The sequence below is a fragment of the Myotis nattereri genome, assembly GCF_964212035.1.
Source record: "Myotis nattereri genome assembly, chromosome: 1".
Classification (NCBI taxonomy): Eukaryota; Metazoa; Chordata; class Mammalia; order Chiroptera; family Vespertilionidae; genus Myotis; species Myotis nattereri.
The window spans coordinates 173,985,639-174,008,249 of NC_138075.1; the positions used below are offsets into that span (position 1 = coordinate 173,985,639).

Sequence of the window (22,611 nt, forward strand, 5' to 3'; positions counted from 1 at the left end):
TTGTTAAATCATGTCAAATTAAGCAAATATGAAATCTATGCAAAAAATGTAGCAAGTATGAAATCTATGCGGAAAATGTAGTACTAATCACAGGAAAAAGTGATTAGTACGCTCAAGTTTTTATTTTATTTTTTAATATATTTTTATTAATGTCAGAGAGGAAGGAAGAGGGAGAGATAGAAACATCAAGGATGAGAGAGAATCATTGGTTGGCTGCCTCCTGCACAGCCCCCACTAGGGATCGAGCCTGCAATCTGGGCATGTGCCCTTGACTGGAATCAAACCTGGGACCCTTTAGTCCGCAGGTCGATGCTCTATCCACTGATCCATACCAGCTAGGTAGGGCAGTATGCTCAAGTTTTTAAAAAAGTTTTAAAATGTGGTTCAATTTTTAAATTTGGAAGTATTTGACAAGTTTCCTTTTTGAAGCAAAATAATTCACTTAATTAACTGAAATACAATAGGCTGCTGGAAATGGAGAAGAGAAAACATTTGAAAACCTTGTCAAACAGTACCGTGACACTTATCCCCAAGCTGTTATCATTTTTAGCCAGTTCAACCTCAAAGATATCTCCAGGTTTAGGAGGTGCTGAAGGAAAAGTTTTAAAATTCATTTTGTTGGATGTATTCATTGAGGAGGAAGATTCCTTAACAAAGAAAAACAAACAAAAGGATTTCTTGTTAGACTCAAAATGAATTACTATTGGAAGATTCAATATGTGTTATTTGGGTAAATTAAGAAAAAACAGATATTAAGGAATAGAGCGGATTCAAAGATCATGAGGGTTAGAAGAGATCTTTGAGATCATCTAATCCAATGCCTTCATATTTTATGGTTGAGGAAATTGAGGTCTAGAGATTAAAGGGTTTGCTTCAGGTCAAACAGCTTGATATGGCAGAGGGAAGGAAGCACGAACCCACTGCAGACCTGGCTTTTATATAACCCTTGTCCAATGCTTTTTAGACTCCCAAATTTGGAAAGTATGCTCATTTCCTTAAAAAAAAAAAATCAATATATAGTAAGCAGTAGCTTTTAACTTAGAGTTTTAAGATGAGTAGGCTTCATGTTTACTTTGCTTATGTTTACAAATCCAATATAAACATAGGCACAGCAGCTGAGCCCCAGTTATAAAGGCATAACCCCCTTATGAGAAATGTTGATTTTTCTGTTAAAAAAAAGGGGGCTTAAAGTTCTTTCCTGAATTTGCTTGTGAAAGTGTGCTTAAATTTATATCATTTCTAGGAAATGGGCAATTTTCTATATTGTTGTTCATCCATCCAAACTTCAGAAGGATTTGGTTATCAAAAATAAGTCAACTGGCCGTTCCATGAACTACTTAGGAACAATACTTTTCAGATATTAAATTCTCTTACAACATGAAGTATGCAAGAGATGAACAACTTGTAGAAAATAATCATCATCTGATTATTAATTTCTTTGGCTTATCAGGTAACAAGTTCCCAGAATAATAGCCATTTTAGAGTTAGTATTTAAAGCTGCTAATTTCTCTGAAAGTTAGCATCAAATGCAGTAGCAGTTAGTAGCATACTATATAAATTATTTCTCCTTTCTAGAATAATGTAAGTAGTTTATAGTAGAATATTCTACTCTGTAATTTATTTGCTGTTGTTTGTTTTGTTAAATTAAAAACAAAAAACAAAGATTCAAATTAAACTATGCCTTTTTTGGCGTTTGATGATCCTGACTGCCGGAGTAAGTGGCTTCATCCATGTCTGAGTCTCCACGATCGGAGTAATCTGTTGCATCAGAGATGCCTGGTTTTTTAGCTTTGCTTTGGTTACTGTCAGTAGAAGTCCTCTTCTTCTGAGTGGCTCTGGATATCACAGATGGGGAAGGGCTGCCGTGCTGTGACTCCTGCCAGGTCCGGTCACCTACATGGCTGGCAAAGAAGCCATTGACCTGGCTCTGGGACAAGCTGGCACTCTCAGTCCTAGAATCTTGAGAACTCAGGCTTCCTTCCCGCAGCCCTCCAGACAGCCCGAAAGAGCTCTCTGAGATGTGCCTCAGGGTACCACGTGGCCAGCGGTGATCCTCAGAAGAATCTATAGTGCTGCCTTGCATATAGGAAGGTTTCTTCATGTAATTTTTCATGCCATTGGCAATGTGCACAGGAGTAGAAGGCACTAAACGTCAAAATCCAATGAAAATAACAGGTTAGTGACACACACATGCCTGGGCTTACACACATGCACAACGTTCCTGACGATTGTTGGGAGGATTTTACACAGGAAAACACATACATCACACCTGATCCAGGGCCTGAAACCATGACAAGAACCCAACAAATGTAGTAGATGCTTTCTGTTTCCTTTGCTCATCCCTTTGGTTATTCTTGAAGCAGCTTCTATGGAAATGTGAAACCCCTTCATCTTAACTCCTCATTTCCATTATCTAAGGCCTATTTCAAGTAATCTGTGAAGGCTTTCTTGATTCCCTAACTAGAGATAATTTGGGTCTCTAAAGATCCTTGTTCTTTGTTTAATGATTATTTATATATTTGTTTATAATATTGTCCTACCAATTATTCCAAGTGGTTCTCAAGAAAGGCAACTCCCCAAATTTTATATATAGACTTTATCAAAATCCACTTAAGAAAGCTTGCTAAGTAAGACACAAACCACATGAGCCATTTGTAAAAAAAAAAAAAAAAAATACAGATGCAAATTTATAAGACACTAAAAGTTTTATGTAGTAAGCAAAGCCAAAGAAAACTGGAGAGTAATGAGCAGCTGGAGAGAAAATATTTGGAATAGTAACACAAAATAATCAAAGAGTTAATACCATTAATACACAAAGTGTTTCTAAAAGTCAATAAGAAAAAGTTTAGCCCTGGCTGGTGTGGCTCAGTTGATTGGAGCGTAGTCCCATGTACTACTAAAGAGTCGCAAGTTTGAATCCTGGTAGGGGCATGTATGGGAGGCAACCAAATAATGTCTGTCTGTCTGTCTCTCTCTCTCTCTTTCTCTCTCTCTCCTTTTCCCTCCTCTCTCCCTAAAATCAATTAAAAATAAACAAACATATCCTCAGGTGAAGATTAAAACAATTTTTTAATTAAAAAAAAGGAGTTTAGAACTCCTATGATACAAGGGTATGATAATGTAGACTGGAAATTAGGAGTAAAATCCTCATCTATAATAATAAAAGTGTAATATGCTAATTAGACCGGAGAGCTGAACAACCTTCCAGAAATCATTCCGGACATCCTTCTGGACGAAGTTGCGGTGGAGGGGACCGAGGCAGAGGTGGATAGGGTCGATCAGGCAGGCAGGCGAGTGGTTAGGGGCAATCAGGCAGGTGAGCGGTTAGGAGCCAGTAGTCCCAGATTGGTGGACGGATGTCCGACTGCCAGTTTAGGCCCGATCCCTGTGGCAGTCAGACATCCCTCGAGGGGTCCTGGATTGTGAGAGGGTGCAGGCACGAATTTTGTGCACTGGGCCTCTAGTAACTAATAACTATATGAAAAGACGTTCTCATTGTTGATCAGGGATATGCAGTTTCTACCTATTTGCCTAACAAAAATGGGACTGATAATTTCTTATACCACTAATGGTGTGAAGAGCACTGTTATATCTAGTTGGTTGACTGTAAATTGATAAAACTTGAGCAAATTGGTAGCATTTGTCAAAAATTTAAATTTGCATACTCCTTAATCTACTTCTAGGTATCTAACCTCTAGAAATAAGTACATTTTCAGTGGTGTGCAAACAAATGTATTTGTTGCAGCGACATATGTAGTAGAATTCTAGCTAACCTGGATGCACAACAAAATAAACAAATAAATTTTGACATGCCCATGAATATAAAATATAATGCCACATTAAAAAGGTATATAGCCTGGCCAGTGCTTGAATGTCGATCTATGAACCAGGAGGTCATGGCTTGATTTCTGGTCAGGGCACATGCCCAGGTTCTGGGCTCAATCCCCAGTAGGGGGCCTGTGGGAGGTAGTGGATTAATGATACTATTGCATCATTGATGGTTCTATCTTTCCCTCTCCCTTCCTTTTCTTGAAATCAATAAGAACAGTTTTGTTTTTTTTAAAGGATTCTGGACATTCATGGATGTCCAGAATATATTGAGTGAACAAGTTACAGACTGATATTCAGAGTATACAAAAGTAAATGTATTTTTGTTTAAAAGTAGTGTGTGTGTGTATGTATGTGTATCACTATTTTTTAAAAAATTTATCTATAATATATACAAGGCTACTGGACTGCCCTGTAGTATGTGCACCTTCTATGAACACTGCCCTACCCCTTGGCTGCATGATAACTCTGTGCCAGGCAGACAAGGCAGGCCTGAGATAGTTTCCTTTTTAAAGAAAAAAACAATGGTGGCTCAAGAGGACGTAAGTCATACACCTAATAACTGGCTCAGGCATAGCTCAAATATAAGTCACCTGATCTTCGTCATATGGGTTTTCTCCCATAACATGCTAATGGAAGGGGTTGAAACAAAATGATATGGTCTTGTTTTTAAATTTCTAGTATGTTTTCTTTTCCTTTTTATAAACTGGTTCAGAACAGGAATTCATAGATATTATATTTCTATCTGTTTTTGTTTTCTATTACATAGGCAATGACAAAGAATTTCATTTCTGATTTGGCCTAAGTGATAGAACACACCAAGTATTTAGGAGAATTTACTTAAGTGACATCAATTTTACCCAACAAATCCATTTTTTATTCAGATACAGATGACCCTTGAATAATACAGTATCCACAAATTTTTTTTTAAATAAATACCTGTACCATTCGATCTGTGGTTGGGAGTCTGCAGATGTGGAAGGCTGACAATGCCATATTATAAAGAAGACTTGAGTATCCACAAATTTTGGTATACTTTGTGGTGGGCGGGGGGGGGGGGGAGGTCTGGAACCAATCCCCTATGGGGAGACAACTTAAGTTTTGGAGAGTTGAAAGTTAGGCAAGGATTTTAAACTGTGCATGTTGTCGGCACCCCTAATCTTGGGTCATTCAAGGGTCAACTGTATTATTAAGGAGGAATGAGATAGAAAATCTTTGAAGTAATCAATCAAAAAGTTCAACTGATCCATAAAATCAAAATAATCAGAACTATACTGTTAAAATTTCCAGAAAGGAAATAAGAAGCTGAATTCTGATTTATTGGGCCAAGCTACTGAAGTTCTTGTAAAAATGAAACAGAACACAGTCAGGAGACGTTTATATTACCTTTGGATATCTTTTCTTTTGGCTGAGAGATAACAAGTGTCACATCTTCAGGTGCATTTTGCAAAATTTCAATTGCAGCATGGTGGCTGACCCCCTCTAAGCTCACACTATTTACAGATATCAAACGGTCTCCTGTAAAAATAGACAATCCAGTATTTTCAATGACAAAGAGAAATTCATGCTAAATATCAGAAATGTCACCCTGCCAATTATTTTTATTTTGTCCAAGTTCCACTTTTGATATCTGTGCAAATTCATGCCCGACAGTAAAGTACACAAGAAATTAACTAAATGTAAAGTACCTGGCTTTAAGCATCCATCTAAGTCAGCTGGTCCTCCAGGAGTAACTGAACTGATAAATACACCTAGATCCAGTCTTCCCATCTTCTCCCCACCAATGATTTGAAATCCTGTGAAATAACACATTTTAAAAAGATCTTCATTATACTGGTACTTTCTATGACTAATGATGATTATCCTGTTTGACACACAGAAGTGTGGAGACTGTCACTATATAATTAACTAGAGGCCCAGTGCACGAATTCGTGCACTGATGGGATCCCTTGGCCTGGCCTGCGCCCTCTTGCAATCTGGGACCCCTCAAGGGATGTTGGACTGCTGGTATTGGCCCGATCCCTGCAGACCAGGCTGAGGGACCCCACTGGTGCACGAATCCATGCACTGGGCCTCTAGTATACATATAAGATCTTTGGTTAATCTCTTTCCGCCCTCCCCCCTGCCCCTTTCCCTCTGAGATTCAGTAGTCTATTCCATGTTTCCATGCCAGTGCATTGAGCGTCTGCCCCCTGGTGGTCATTGCATATCATAGCTACCGGTTGGACGGTCACTTAGGCTTTTATATATATAGACAAGTAACACCTATGAGATGGGACCGTTAAATTTGGTGGAAGAATTGCTTGTAAGCATTTCATCTTTGACATTTCCTGACTGGGCAGGTAGGGAGAGGGGTTGTGGGTGGGCAGCCAGTGGTCTGATCAGAAGTAGGTTGTGCCTCAATCCCAATGCTATGCTACAGACTTTAAGAATCTCACAGTGACTTACCTAAGCCATGCTTTGCGTCTTTTTTCAGGTTCACCAAGGTAATCTCCCTTTCTGGTGAGGATACTATGCTCCATCTTTTGTGTAGCACATCTATTGAAAACGCATAATTTTAAGGTAAAATAAACATAACACGTTCAGGCATTAAGACTGTCTGCTTGTTCCAATTTAAATGTTAACAAAGCTCATTTACAGATTGCTCAGTAACTATAAAATTATATTTTAAATAATATAATGCCATCATCTTATGTTTTGATAGTGATTTATATTTACAAAATAACTGTATGTTGTCACATTTATTCCTTATAAATGATTCTCTGTGAAATAAGCATATTTCAATTAGAAATTATTAATTAAATTTCAAGAGGTTAAATAATTTGAGCAGGTTTACTCAGTTAGTACTGGCAAGATCAGATTCTTAAATTCAGGTTTTCTGACTCCATGTCTTTCTTTTGCATCCCACTGACTTCCTAAATATATTAAGAAATTCCTACTAATAGGTGGTTGACATTTTTATTAAAAATGAGTAAAATATTCACGGTAAATTCTAGAGTTAAATAGCAATAAAAATAAATTTCTTTTTTAAAGTCTCATTAATAATGAGTTGGCTAGCACATTTACATTCTCAAAGGACTTATATTTATTTCTATTTTATTTGTGGAATAATCGCATGAGGCAGGTAAAGAGATTTTTAATCATTGTTTTGTGGATGAGGAATAACAGTTTATGACTTGTTCAACATTACAACGAGTATTACTTCCCAGCAAAATGTCCTAAGTTGGTACTTGATAAATGCTAGTTTAATGCTATAATTAACTTTTTATTTCCATTTGGATTATTTTTTTAAGTAGGATGATCATGCATAAATCTCCTAAATTAAATCAATAAATATCATTTAATTGTCATTTCAATAAGAAACATTACTTCATTTACTTGCAATCTAACCATCTGAAACGATCCACACTCTCATGCTCTTCCTCTCCATTATGAGCTGATTTGTGACCCTTCTCTCTATTCCCCTCTCCCCTAATTTATATATTGAAGCCCCAACTCTCAGTACCTCAGAATACGACCATATTTGGAGATAGGTTTTTAAAGAGATAATTAAGTTACAATGAAGTCTTTAGGGCAGGCCCTAATCCAATATGACTTGTGTCTTTATAAGAAGGAATTTGAATACAGGTATGTACACACATGTGAAGATAGAGAGAAAAGACTGCCTGCCACCTACAAGTCAAGGAGAGGCACCTCAGAAGAAATCAATGTTGCTAACACCTCAATTTCAGACTACTAGCCTCCAGAACTGTGAGATAATCAATTTGTTGTTTAAGCCTCCTAATTTATGGGGCCTTGTTATGGAAGCTCTAGCAAACTAATACACTTCTTAAACATCAATTATAATTACCCATGAGTTTAAAATTGTATTGTGGTATAAAACAAGTCGTACCTTTATTGTACAACAAGTATTAATGCTTAAATGATGTATATGTGATACTTCATATCTAGAAATAAACTCCTTTAATGTCAGAAAACAATAAAAACAATCATTTGCTCTCTGAAGTAAATTAACCTTGTCCCTTAAACATAAGTATTAGTGAAAGTTTGCTAGCTTCCTGTAGTATACATGTCCCTTTCGTTGATTCTCTTTTGACCAAAACCCAGTTATAAACTTAGTTATAATCAATAACAGTAATAGTAATTCAGTATTCCTAATTAATTTATTAAAATCCCTCCCCAAATCACGGAACAATGGCATGTGTTAGTTAATGCTTAGCTTAATATTATCATTTAAGCAGCCATGATGCTTTTATCCTAAAACAGGCAATTAATTCTAATTTTCAGCTAGAATTAAATACATAATACAGCAGAACAAAACCCATAAAATAAATAAATAAATAAATAAATAAATAAATAAATAAGGAAGTGGGGTCACATTAGGTATGTAAATGTAAACTTCTGCCACCATCGTGAAGACAAAGTCCATTTACTCTATACAGTGTTTTGCCTTCAGTTATAAAGCTGATATTCTTCATGTCCCTAGGGACTACCTGCTAGAAGTCAAATATATCTATTCAAAGAATAATTCCATTTTCTTTATTTTCATTTCCAACCATACACTAACAAGACTGGTTATTTATATTACTTATTAGGCTAATGTGTATGTTAAGATATATCCTAGGTAAACACTGGATCATACACACACACACACACACACAACGTTAAATTTGCAGTATTTTTGCATATTTACTTTCCTAACTAGAAGCAACACATTAAGCTCTCTATATTCAAGGATTCACCAGTGAGATTTAAACATTCGTTTATTCAATTATTCTTTCATCCTTCAAATGTTTACTGAACAATTTTCCTGTCAAAGACCCTCACTAGGCAATTAGGGAACATAAATGCGATTGTATATGAAAGCCGCTAGCATAGTAACTGTGAGCTGCATCAGACCAAATCTTCGACAGACGGGCAAAGATCTAGCCTGAGTGATAAATTTTGTTGAGACTGTCAGTGAAATAGCTGCAGAGCAAAGGCATGAGTCAGACCCATAAAAAAGGAGAGGCTTCTTATTGCCAGAAATACAGAAACTTCAAGGAAGTTGGGTAGGATTTTAATAAGTGGATTATGGAGATGGTTATACTAATGCAGCAACAAGGATGGCATTAGCAACAGTTGAGATGGAAAGAAGGTAGAAAGAGTCCTGGGGAAATGCCATAGATCAGTGTAGCTAGAGTAGAAGACTTGAGTAGGGCGGAGTTGAATATTCTTTTGGAAAGAGAAGCTTTGCTAACCCACACTTTTTTAAAAAATACATTTTTATTAATTTCAGAGAGGAAGGGAGAGGGAGAGAGAAATAGAAACATCAATGATGAGAGGGAATCATGGGTCGGCTGCCTCCTGCACGCCTCCTACTGGGGATGGAGCCCACAACCCAGGCATGTGCCCTTGACTGGAATCGAACCCGGGACTCTTCAGTCTGCAGGCAGATGCTCTATCCACTGAGCCACACCGGCCAAGGTGCTAACCTATTCTTTTTAACAGTGATGTCCCCCTGCCCCATCCACAGTCTACCTCCACGTCAAGTGACGTATTAATGTGAGGACAGAAGGAAGGAAAAATGTTCGTGCAACTACATGTCACTAAATAGTACTGTGTACACACGAAGTTTTTATTTATTTTTGAATTCTATTCAAACAGATGTTCAAATATTCTTCCACTAGTTTAAAAAAGAGGGAGGATGAAGTATCTGAGGGTATATAATACATGACAATTAAATTTAAAGGTATTTATAGAATTCAATGAGGACTGAATAGAATTTATTAATCTCTGAAAGTGAGGTAGCTAGATATTTCAAATACCAAGACATTTCTGAGTTAAGTGTTACAAGGAAACAAGCACTAATATTCAAGGAGTACTTATCTTTAAATCCTTAAAATAATTTTCTTTTCCCATTAATGTATTCTATAACCCAGCAAATTCTGCAAATATTTTAAAGTGAAAAAGAACTTTAACTTGAAATTTTCACTTCTCTGAGTAATATATGCTGTATTACCACATCAGTAACTATCAGTTTCATTCTCAATAATGTTTACCTGGAAAAGATCTTAATATAATAAATATATAATTAAGAAATAAAATGTATACCCTCCTCTGCATTAGACGCTGCCTTTCTCTTCTCTCATAAGGTTCATGTGGACACCTATAGTCGCTAACTAGAATAAATTGTAGATACTAATGATAGATAGATCTATGAGCAAACTAATTGAATTTCACAGTAAGATCATATTTCTAATAAGGCCAAAGCCACACAGGGTGGGGCAAAAGTAGGTTTACAGTTGTTTGTATGGGAAAAAATACAATAATCCTGTATAATAAAAGGTTTATATGCAAATTGACCAAACGGCGGAATGACTGATCGCTATGATGTGCACTGACCACCAGGGGGCAGACGTTCAATGCAGGAGTTGCCCCCTGGTGGTCAGTGTGCTCCCACAGGGGGAGCGCCGCTCAACCAGAAGCCGGGCTCACGGCTGGTGAGAGCAGGGGCGGTGGCGGGAGCCTCTCCTGCCTCTGCAGTAGCACCTAAGGACATCCCCTGAGGGCTCCCAGACTGTGAGAGGGCGCAGGCTGGGCTGAGAGACCACCCTCCCACCCAGTGCATGAATTTCGTGAACTGGGCCTCTAGTAATAAATAATAATACTAAATAAACTATTTCCTGTACTCACAACTGTAAACCTACTTTTGCTCCACCCTGTATAATCACTCTGAGTCAACTTTTTTTTTTTCCACAAGAAAAACGAATTTCTTGGTTATATATATAGAACTCTGTCAATTACAGGGCAGCTTCATGCCACTGATTCTAAGATTAACTAGACTACAGGTAGAGTAAGCTCTAGAGCAGCGGTTCTCAACCTGTGGGTTGCGACCCCTTTGGGGGTCGAATGACCCTTTCACAGGGGTCACCTAAGACCATTGGAAAACACATATATAATTACATGTTGTTTTTGTGATTAATCACTATGCTTTATTTATGTTCAATTTGTAACAATGAAATTGGAGGTCACCACAACATGAGGAACTGTATTAAAGGGTTGCGGCATTAGGAAAGTTGAGAACCACTGCTCTAGATACATCCATCACTCGCCTTAGGGAAAAAGACCCACTTGAAATCCTGGGGGTAATGAGTCAGTAGCACCATATTGTACAAAAACAAAGAGAGGCATTTTTCATTGTTAAACTACTAATAAAATAATTGCTCCAGTGGTAGGTAAAGGGGATCAAAATGACAACTTTGGTACTGTATTTCTGTGCCAGAATATTTAAATAGCTGAGTATTTGGAGCCAAATAACATCTTGGGGACTCGTTTAACTCATCCATAAAATGAAAAGATGATTTGAATAAACTTTTTTAAGTTCCTTTCAGTCCTCAATTTAGTTGACTCTATTTTTTTTACTTCTGGTTAATTCCCATATCAGTAGGGGCATGCAGGAGGCAGCCCATCAATCATTCTCTCTCATCATTAATGTTTCTATCCCTCTCTCCCTCTCCCTTACTCTCTGAAATCAATAAAAATAAAAAATCCTATTAAACAAAGTGTATTTTAAAGTCTTACTTTTGTTTGTATAACATTTTATTGCTTGAATTTAATATTGTCCATAAAAAATAATCAGTTTTGCCCAGCCGGCGTGGCTGAGTGGTTGAGCGCCAACCTATGACTAGGAGGTCACAGTTAGATTCCTGGTCAGGAATGCCTGGGTTGGAGGCTCGATTCTCAGTGTGGGGTGTGCAGGAGGCAGCCTATCAATGACTCTCTCTCATCATCGATATTTCTATCTCTCTCTCCCTCTCTCAAATCAATAAAAAGATATTTTTTTAAAAATCAGTTTTAATGTTAGGGAAAAAAAGGCTTATTTTTACTGTCTGTACCAAGTCCTTTTGTATTAGAATAACCTTTCCAATGACATTTTTGTTTTTTGCATTTTGTTTTTGTTAAGAGTGTTTGTTTTGGTTTGAACAAGAAGGTGACAAATCTAGCTAAAAGTTACTTTTTAATTATATAATAATCCTGAATTATAATAAAATGAGAAACATTGAAAACCAATTTTACATAATTCTTGGATAAGTTCTACATTTTTGTTTTTACTCTCTTAGGAAGAAATATTATAGAAGTGTGTTGTTTGAAAGGTTAAGCAACCTTTATTTTTTTGAAATTACAATAAAAAAATGAGAATCTTGCCAGCACCGGTTTGGCTCAGTGGATAGAGCGTCGGCCTGCGGACTGAAGGGTCCCGGGTTTGATTCTGGTCAAGGGCATGTACCTTGGTTGTGGGCACATCCCCAGTGGGGGATGTGCAGGAGGCAGCTGATCGATGTTTCTCTCTCATTGATGTTTCTAACTCTCTATTCCTCTCCCTTCCTCTCTGTAAAAAAAAAAAAAAATCAATAAAATATATTTTTTTAAAAAAATGGGAATCTTTTCCATATTTGTTCCATGAGATTATAAGATTCATGTCCCCCCCTTTTTTTTAATCTTCTTTTTCAAGGTTCACCTTCATTAAGGGTCTCTAAAAGTCATAAAAGATTAAGTAGTATTTGTTGGTCCTTGTATTAAGTTATGAATACTTCAATATTAGTTGATGCTCATTTCCAATTTCTTCTAATAATCTTGACCAGCAAGATTTCTTCTAATAATCTTGACCAGCTCTCTTATTAGAATAAGAGAGCATATATTTGACTCATGGGCAAGTACTTTTTATCAGTTACCTTATTTAGAAAAATGTTTGCCATACTTTATTACATGAAAACTTAGTTCTCAACAGAGCATTAATTCAGGGCTAATTGGGCAGACTCAAAGAGAAATTGAAGAAGCCATAGACTTGCCTGCAAGGCAACTGGGGCACACATCCGTAGGCAGATGGATTGGCCCTTCCTTATAGGGGATAGGTGGGGAGATGACATTTCTAAAGGTTTAAAAAAGAAGCTACCCTGCACATGCTGCTCAAGTGGTATCCAATGTAAACTCATATTCTTTTTCATCAGAAGGAAGGCTAACATACACTTCCAGATTTTATCCTTTAACAAATTATTATACAGCTTCTTTACAAAGCTTAGCTGGTAGAAATAATACCTGTGAATATAATTAAGCATTACTATACAGGAAACAGTTGAAAGAGTAGATTAGAGCGGGGCTCTGGAAACAGACTTCCTGCATTCAAATTATGAACTGGGCACTTACAAGCTCCATGACCTTCTGTGAGATTCAGCCTCTCTATGGTGTGGTTTCTCATTTGTGAAAACGACATAATATTAGCCACTCACCTATTATTAAATGAGAGCTAAACATAAGTGTTTAGGACACAATAAGCATTCAATAGCTGTTATTCAATAATTACCACCATTACAGGCATTTTAATAATTATTTAGGCACACAGGTATTCTAAATTCACTACATGTAAGACACTTGATCATCATAAAGATATATACCAGGGTCTTAGTAACTTAGGCCCAAGTACCTGTATAAGTTCACTTTTTCTTTAATGATATCCCCCTCAGATTTTTCAAGATTGATATATTTTTTAATAATCAGATGAAAAAATCCTACATTTTCCATGAGTTTTTAAGATATTTGTGTGTATTTTTACACTATGACACAATTTTACTTCCAAGGAAAATTTTCTTCTCTCAAAGACCTGGTATGTGTATTTCTTGGTTCCTGGGTCAAAGCTCAATCACTGAGCAACACTGGCAGGGCAGTATGTCTATTTCTATGAGAGAATGAGAATTATAGATAATGGCACTCTGGTGTTTGAGTTTTGACCTACAAAAACAGCAGTTTCATATGGTTCAATCTACTCTTAATGCCTTCATTTTTTCTTGGTTCTCAAGTCTGTTTCCAGGCACATTAGAACTAACCTCAAAGCTTCATCAAGTTTAACTATATTAAAACATCGATTAATATATTTGCTTTTTTCTCATCAGATTTCGGATTATTTCAACTTCAAGAGTTTGAGGGTAAGAAACTAGTGTATGCAGAGTAAAACATTCCTTCTTCCCATGAAAGATGCTAGAAAGATCAAGTAAGATAATGTCCATGGAAGTATTTTGTAACCTAAATTCTAAAAATGGTGAATCTACTGACTTTGAAGTCACTGCACAAAGTTTCTTCCTGTAACTTTGTTTCTTAGACTTCTAAACTCTAAATTTCAACATTTTAAGTCTTCAAATTCTTCCCATAATATTTAGGCTAAGACTCAAAGCTAGTCCCTACTTAGTTCTAAGCTTTAATCCTGTTCTCGCATACCTCCATGCAGAGATTCATGCAAGTTCCTGAACCTGTTATCTTTTCACCTATCTCCATATCTCTGACCATATTACGGCCTTGGTCTGGAATGCTTATCCTCAACAATCTATCTGAATAAATCCTTTTACTTAGAAATTCAGCTCAAGATCTCTTTAAAACAACTGCCTCAATTAAAACTCGTTAATCAAAATTATCTCTCACCCGAATTATCTTAGCTTCCCAATTAGTGTCCATATCTTTAATCTGTTGTTTGTCTAGTTCACCAACATTAGCCTAGATGACAGGTCCCACCACATCACTAGGTGCTGCAAATACGTTCTCCTTTGACTCCAGTATAAGGCCTAAAATCCTTGGCACGGATTCAGAGACGCTTTGTTATTAGGTCTAAGACCAGCTCATCAGGTACAAGAGAAAAGATATGATGAAAAGGAGGGGAAAAACATTGTGTAAACCTACCATTTTCTTTTAAGGGAACTTGGGATGAAGAATTTCCAGAACTATGCAAAGTCATTCCTGCGGTATAAATTAAATTATTAGACAGTTTATAAAATGATCAGATATTAGATATAGAAGTAATTTCTTCTGATAAATGCATAGAAAGCAATAAAACATTAAGGTAGCATTTTCTTTTATTTATACTCAGAAAAATATGTCTTCCCACAATAGGCTTATTTTCTATTTTTAATGTCCAAGTTAAGCATATCAATTTGTTTTGCAGAATAAACTTAAAAACAAATGAATTGTTTATGACAATGACATTTTAATATGCCAAATATGAAGTGATGAAACTGAAATGATTTTTAAAAACATGTGTTCAAATGTTAAAAGAAAATCCAATATTCAATAAGAATGGATAACCTTAATTAAAAAATGCAGAAATAAATTTTCTTTCATGGATGAGTTTTATTTTATCTGTATTTGTCTATGGAATATTTTACTATTCTACATCTGATATGTGATGGATTTCTTCTATGTAGATCAATAGCTTAGACTCTATAAGAGATCCCATTATAGTGAATGTACTTTGAAAAGTATTTTCTGGGCTATTTTTAATATATAAGATGACTTTGTTTTTTATATGTTTAAAGTTTTTTTTCCCACCAATTCAATTAAAATTGATGATAGTATAATCACTGAAAGTTTGGAAGCCTGTATTAATAAAGTAATGTTGCTTTCCATACATATTTATCAACTATAGTGTAGAGTTCTTTTTTGACTTCATTTACTTCACATATCCCCAAACCAACTACAGGATGAGAAAATACTAGTTTCTAACTTTGTATAATTGATCAAACTTTGGTCTAAGGGAGAGATAACTAGTATTATTTGGTGAACAACAGCAGAAGATGGTTATTCTTGTTTTCCTTTTATCTCCCCAGCTGTTTCCTATTTTGAGGAATCTTTTGGACCTCTGTGCTTAAATAGCTATTCTTCTCAAAGATCAATTCTATGCATGTCCCTTTTAAGATGCATAAAGCAACAGGAAACCTGAAAGTATTACCTTATATAAGGTATTGTGTGTTTATAAACACACAACTTCTCTACTTATATTAATAGGCCCCACTTAGTTGGGAGAATTTGAAAAACTTAAATCAACTAGGAATTTCTACCTACCAACCCATCCAGTCTGTTTTTAGAGACAATTCCTTTCATGCTATTCTGAAAGTACCTTAAATAAACCTTCCTTCAAAAAAAAAACCAAAAAAAACCAGCATTAGTGGAGTCTACTCTCAAAGGTGTGTGAGGAAAACCCGAAGAAAGGACAACCAAAGCCAAGGGTTTGCTGTCTGGTTCTCTTGGTAAGATGGTAATGGCTTTTAATTGCCACCAAGAGGAAGCTAAGAATCAGTTGTTAAATCAATTCTCTTTCACTTGGTGCATTTTAAGTAGCCTAAAAAGTTTATATTCCAAACAGTTTTGGTAATTGGGACATAGAACCAAAAAAAATTCTTTGGTAAATTACATGATCTCATTCACTTTACTATGAGCACCAGGTACGGGGGAAAAGAAGGTAAGCTTGTTTATGCTGACCTATAACATATGCTTGACCAGGGTCTTCAAAAGATGAGGAGTCTGATTCATGTTTCCTCCTTTCAGGACTTCTATTTAAACTTGCAACAGACTTTGAACTAAAGAGGAAAAGGAAGGTAGGAGGAGGAAGTGTCAATGTAAAAAAAAAAAAAAAGGTGAAAATTATAAAACAAAAACAAATGTATGAAATGTAGAATTTACAAATATGTAGTTCGGGTTAGTTAATTATGATCTTACTTATTAAGTTTTGTGACTTCTGCCAAAGATTCTGTATCAGATCTTGCCATCTGGTGAAACGGTTTTCCTACCAACTCCACAATGGTTTGTGAAGGGGATTCCATGTTAACAATGACATTTTTCCGATGAGGAGAGAGAGAGGCCTGACTGAGATCGTGGTATGATTTGCTCATCTCTCTAGGCTTTTCCTCACACGAAGCTTTGCCGCTCTTCTCCTTTGAACTTTTTTGCAATGGCTGGTAAAGCGACAGCTCTGAGCAGGAGAGCCTCTTCAGAATCTCCGCTTGAACTGACAGAGGTCGAACGGCAAGTTTGTTCAGGGTGCTGCTGGCCAGACTGCCAGTGCTGATTGCTCGTCCCAAGTTAAATCCTCTAACGGACTCCGCTTGGAGATTCAGGCTCCTAAACGAAGCTCTCTCTACAAGGAAATAGGATTGCTTTACACGATGGAAACACTGCAGTACCTTTATGAGAAGAGTTATTTTAATAAACAAAATACAGCATGCAGTTTTTAATTGTCTTGACTGCCAGCATAAGTAGAAAGCTTTCAAAGTGTGGCAATCCAGGATTTTAAAGAGGAGGTTGGAAGGTCTTGGTTTTCATACCATCATCTCTCCATCCTTGCAGCTTTCTCCCATTCAGGGCCTGGTTAGCATTTCCTACTTCATCTAACGATTCCCTTGGATCCAATAATGTTTGGGCTTCAGGCTTACTGACCCCAAGTTCCCAATTATCGGTTTCAGTTAGAAATGAGAATGACATTTGACAGAGAAATTTTCAACCCTAGTAGTGTGTCTGCGAAAACCAAGGATGGGGAGAGAGAGGTGACACCTGGATAGGCCAACATGGTGAGATCATGCCAAAAAGGAAGCTGAGCAGAGGAGTTTTGCCCAGAGAAAAAGTTCTTAATTATTATATTTTGAAAAGCTTCAGGCAGATTGTGGTGATAGTTGCACAGCCCTGTGGCTATACTAAAAACCATTGAATTGTACCCTTTAAATGGGTAAATTGCATGGTATGTGAATTATATCTCAATAAAACTGTTGCCACAAAAGGCCTTAATGGTAAATCATTTCTTTTGTTATTTCATTACTATGCCAATCCCACCATCCAATCTTGTTGGCTTTTCATGATTTAAATGTGGCACAGGAGCTGTGGGAGAATCAAATATTAGTTGTGTTCTTCTCTCATGGTTTCCGTTAATTTACATGATCAAGGAGCTGGGGTTCTCTTCATGCTTAAATTCCTTTCACTTCTAAATATACCAGTACATCCAAAATCGTCTTTTAGAGGCTAAATTTAGAGACACCTTATAACAAGTGCTTGGCTATTCTATTTTGGAAACTAATGTCATGGAAGCATTTAAACATTTGAGGTTATTAACAAAAGCACTGCATCACAGAATTTTTGCATAAAAGTCCTTCCATGTCAATAAAGGACCAGAAGCACAGAATTTGAAATGATTCAGTTGTTCATGCACTAGTAATCCACATCACAAGGCACTCCATTTGCCACTCCCATGTAAAGTACCAACCCTGTGTTGCAGCTCTAAGGAATATAGCTCGACTACTTATGTAAAACAGCTATAAAACTTCCTTTTAAAAATGTCACACACACACAAAAAATAAAATAAAATGTCAACTGTTGCTGACTTAGATCTTTAGATTGTTTTATTATTTTCTAATTCCTAGGAAGATTAATAATGAATACTTTATCTCAGGTATAAATAGATAGGAAAATACCAAAGGTTTGTAATATTCATGCATCAGGATGAAGTTTAAATAAATATGTCTCACTGTCCTCAGAAAAATTCAATGTTCTTTCTCTGAAGTAGAAGTGGACACCAAGTTAAAAGCAGGATAATAATTTTTAAAAAAAGACTTTCATTTAAAAATTCCCACAATGATCTTTAGCCTAAAATACAATTTTTATTAGAGCAGACAACATTTCTATTTTCTTTAATAAAGATGAAAAACTGATCTTACACAGATTTAATTCCAGGAAATACCTTTACATTCAATACATTCGTCACCCTTAAGGCAAATGTAGAACAAATTTTAGCAGGAATAGGAACAGCCAGTTCTGTTTAGTATATATCTCTTTTGTAAACATCAAGGATTATGCTAGTTAAATCCACTCATATCCTACTCCTGTGTAGGACTTAAAATATTGCAAATATTTGTGGGATGGGATCATAAATCATCCAGTTACCTGGCTTATCCTACTGCTTTCACCTTGAAAAAACTCTAAGCCAGGGGTGGGCAAACTTTTTGACTTGAGGGCCACAATGGGTTCTTAAACTGGACCGGAGGGCCGGAACAAAAGCATGGATGGAGTGTTTGTGTGAACTAATATAAATTCAAAGTAAACATCATTACATAAAAGGGTACGGTCTTTTTTTCAATAGTTTTATTCATTTCAAACGGGCCGGATCTGGCCCACGGGCTGTAGTTTGCCCACGGCTGCTCTAAGCCAAGATGGGATACAGATTAGAATAAGCCTACATCCTAATACTAATGTTCCAAATTTGAACCCAAAGGCTTGCTAGTTCCATACTCAGTCTGTACTCCACACTTCCTAACCTTTCTTTGTGCTCTTACTGTTCAGTCCCTTTTATGGTTTTGTAGTTCCTTATACATCAACTTAACTGTATGCTCTTTGGAGTTGAGGGACGTCAGTTATTTTTGTTATCCCACAGCACCTAGCATGGTGTCTTACAAGTAGTAAGTGCTTAATAAATGATTATTAATCGTAATTTAATTCCATGCAAATTAGTTCTTCAAAAGCTCATCAAAATAGAAAGATTATTGGATCAGAACTTAAGAGACCAGGGTTTCAGCCTTGTTTGACTTCTAACTCTAAGGCTAGGTGATACGCTATCTCCTCTGAACCTTTTCCCTCATCAGTAAAGTTTCCAACATACTGGCCTCTAAGGTTCTTCCTTTCACAATTCTATAACTCTAAAGAAGTAACATGCATTTGCTAGCCCTTCAACATCCTATAGATAACACCAGTTATTTTCACTTGTCAGATAGTTACATGGGCAGGCGGTTACTTCTAAGCCAATTCTAACCAGAAAATAATTCCTTTGAAGGTTTAACAAAATCTGGGGAAAATATAGATTAATACCATTTTAAAATGCTTTCCCATATGAGTTCAAGGATCCACAGCTATTGTATTCCCAGGGCAAATCTGTGAGATACAGACAGCGTTCCCACTTCATGGATGAAGAAAGTCAGACTCCAAAAAGTCAATTATTTTCCTAAGGCCATACTACTACTACTACTAGTAACAATGGTGGTAAAACAATGATGGTCATGATAATAATAAATACTTATTCAATATTTACACTATGCCAGGCATTTTTAAATTGCTTTACAGTACATTCATCTTCAGAGCAACCTTATGATGTATTATAGGGTATTCTCATTAGGATAATCACTTTACAGATAAGGAACTAAAACAGAGGTTTTAAGTAGCCTGCCAAGATTCAGAACTTATAAGTAATAGTATGAGGTTGGAATTCTGGCATCTGGCTCCATAGTTCATGATCTTCACTATATTGTTAAGATCTATACTACATTACTCTTTAGTATAAGACATGTTGAAGATGGAAGGCTAGCTTCACAGATGGTCTTCTGATTATTTGTTACTATAGTACACTATACCACATCTATAATGATGTAACCTTCATTTGTTCAATTCTGGTTTGTACTGAATATGAGTCCAAGTAGAAATACTGGTAACCCTAATAAATTAGATATTTCACTATAGTTTGGAAACATATACATTTTTTAGCAAAGCAGGAAAAGAAAAGGAATAATGAGATTATAGCAGTAGTTATCATATTTTAGCATGCATAAACATCAATACTGAAGAAAGCCGGTTAAAATACAGATTCCAGGAACCCAATGCCCAAAGATTGGGATATACCATGTTTCAGGTAGGTTTCTGGAATCTTCATTTTTAATAAGCATACAGCCCCTACCGTCTTGATTTTGAAAGGCTATTCACAGGTTGCCATCACCCCATTCTGATCCCACGGGGAATATAATTTCTGTAAGATTTCAGGATGTGAGAAAGTTTGGATAAGGAATTCAGAGAGCTCTGATGCACACAGGTCATGAGTGCTATTCCATTAAATTTTTTAAACTAAGCCTTCAGAGTGTTTAACTTGAAGTTTATAACAATATACTACGCAGAACTAGATTTTGTATAACTATATACTACACAGAACTAGATTTTATATAACTTTAATTCTACATGTGGTCTTGCAAAGTTAACCTTCAAATATTTCAGTTCTGATTGAGATGTTCTTTCAGAGTTGTTGAATTACTTTCTTCTGCTGGTTCCCTTTTAAAAGAAACCAAAACCACTCTCCTGACCATTTATATTGGGTACTTTGGCTATTCATGTCAGTCTCAAAACAGGACACACCCAAGTAAAACTAACAGGTGGGAAATGTGCTAAGGTATGTAACTTCACCATGCTGGGTGCATACTCCCCTGCCCCCTGCCTATTTCCCAGGTTCTTTCCTCCATCTGGAAAACAACTTGCCATTTATGTTTAATCTATTTAATTATTTTTGTTCTTCAAAATTCCAATTCAAGCGCCATCATTCAAGTACCCTTGTCTTTGCTCCCCCTCTCCTCTTCTCATGATCACAGAGTCTGTACGCTATAATCTGTCATTCAAACCCTGACCCTCTATTGTGTACTATTTATTGTTTCATGTATATTAGTCTTACCTTCCCAAACAGTGCTTAAGTTTACTATGGTAGAGAATATAACCCAAATGTCTATAACATTTACATTAGTTATCCTAGGGATAAACACAAAATATATATTTCAACAGGTATCCCCTGGCTGGTCTGGGGTCGTTTTCAAAACAAACATGAAATTGAAATTTCGGCTTCTTTTCACACTTTTCTAAACTTGACTTAATCATTTAACATCTAGATAGCTTGTAATTTTTATCCTAAACATGGAAGTGCTTTTAAAATTTGTGGCAAAAACCATGCATACACCCTGGAGTCATCTGTCATCGTTTGTGTCTCCTTACCAATATCTTGGGCATCTTGGTTGCTCTGTCTTGCTTTCATCTGTAGCTGGAACTTATGCTGGGAAGAGCAGAGATGCAGCAGGTACTGGCATACCTTGCTGTTGTCTGTCTGGAAGGCATGTTTTATTCCATCTGATGTATTCTGCAATGTGATTTTCTTCTTCTACAATATTAATCAGGGGCATTAATTATTAGGATATTTCCCTATCACTTTAATACATGACCAAATTTATAAACAATAATTAACATGTAAATATTATTATTTCACATTGTTAGGCATAAGTATTCCTTGACCTACATTCAATACAAGTATAGAAAAATATAAACCAGGATTACTAAAAATTCAGAAAACAAATGAAATTAATATCATTTGCATGTACACAAATTATAGCCTAAATCAGACTATATACCAGCCACCAGCAAGGAAAACATAGTTTAATGAGATTACTAATATTTTTAGTTTGCTGCAATGCTTAGAAACACCAAACCTATTTGAAATGGAAAGTACAAGAAATGTAAGTTTTACTGTCTTGGATAAAGAACATGAAGTTCAACAAAAGTTGATTTATTAATATCTATATATATAAAAGCCGAAGCGACTGAACGACTGGTCAACTGGTTGCTATGATGCGCACTGACTACCAGGGGGCAGACGCTCAATGCAGGAGCTGCCAGCTGGGGGTCAGTGCACTCCCACAGCCAACCTCCCGTGGCTGGCCAACCTCCAGTGGCCCCATCCCCCCGGCCAACTGGCCAACCTCCAGCAGTCCCTCCCCATGGCCGGCCAGCCCCGATCGGCCCTGATCAGGACTGGGTGAGACGGGCCGGGCTGAGGGACTCCACCCATGCACAAATTTGTGCACTGGGCCTCTAGTATAATAATAAGAGCTGTGATTCAGTCAAGAAGAATCTTGGTATGAAAGCTGATATGGAAGTTGCAGGAAGTTGCAAGAAAAATTTGGAATGGAGATGCACTGAATAATGAAACTGCTGAGCTGAAAAATGAACACATCAATTTTTAGAGATGGTAATTCTTAAAAAATTCAGGGAAAGAAGAACCACAAATTAGTCTCATTTCCCTGATGTTTCTTGAAAAACAAATCTTTCTTGTGTAAGAAGGGCATCCTAAAATGTGACTCATGTGCTGAGGCTTGAAGGTGATCTGTGTGCCTTAAAAGTCTAGCATTCAAAATGTGAGATCTA

The 22,611-nt window shown here is 36.5% G+C and overlaps 1 protein-coding gene across 1 annotated transcript in view; it reads right to left on the reverse strand.

Moving 5' to 3' along the window:
• PTPN13 (protein tyrosine phosphatase non-receptor type 13) overlaps nucleotides 1-22,611 on the reverse strand; it is a 205,838-nt gene that overhangs the window by 52,527 nt on the left and 130,700 nt on the right. Inside the window, exons 17-25 of the mRNA XM_081109984.1 lie at nucleotides 21,409-21,571; nucleotides 16,348-16,765; nucleotides 16,111-16,208; nucleotides 14,536-14,592; nucleotides 6,277-6,366; nucleotides 5,517-5,624; nucleotides 5,215-5,346; nucleotides 1,682-2,145; nucleotides 516-647 (exon numbers count right to left, since the gene is read on the reverse strand). Of these exons, the coding sequence (XP_080966110.1) occupies nucleotides 516-647; nucleotides 1,682-2,145; nucleotides 5,215-5,346; nucleotides 5,517-5,624; nucleotides 6,277-6,366; nucleotides 14,536-14,592; nucleotides 16,111-16,208; nucleotides 16,348-16,765; nucleotides 21,409-21,571 (1,662 nt within the window). The remainder of the gene's footprint in view (nucleotides 1-515; nucleotides 648-1,681; nucleotides 2,146-5,214; nucleotides 5,347-5,516; nucleotides 5,625-6,276; nucleotides 6,367-14,535; nucleotides 14,593-16,110; nucleotides 16,209-16,347; nucleotides 16,766-21,408; nucleotides 21,572-22,611) is intronic.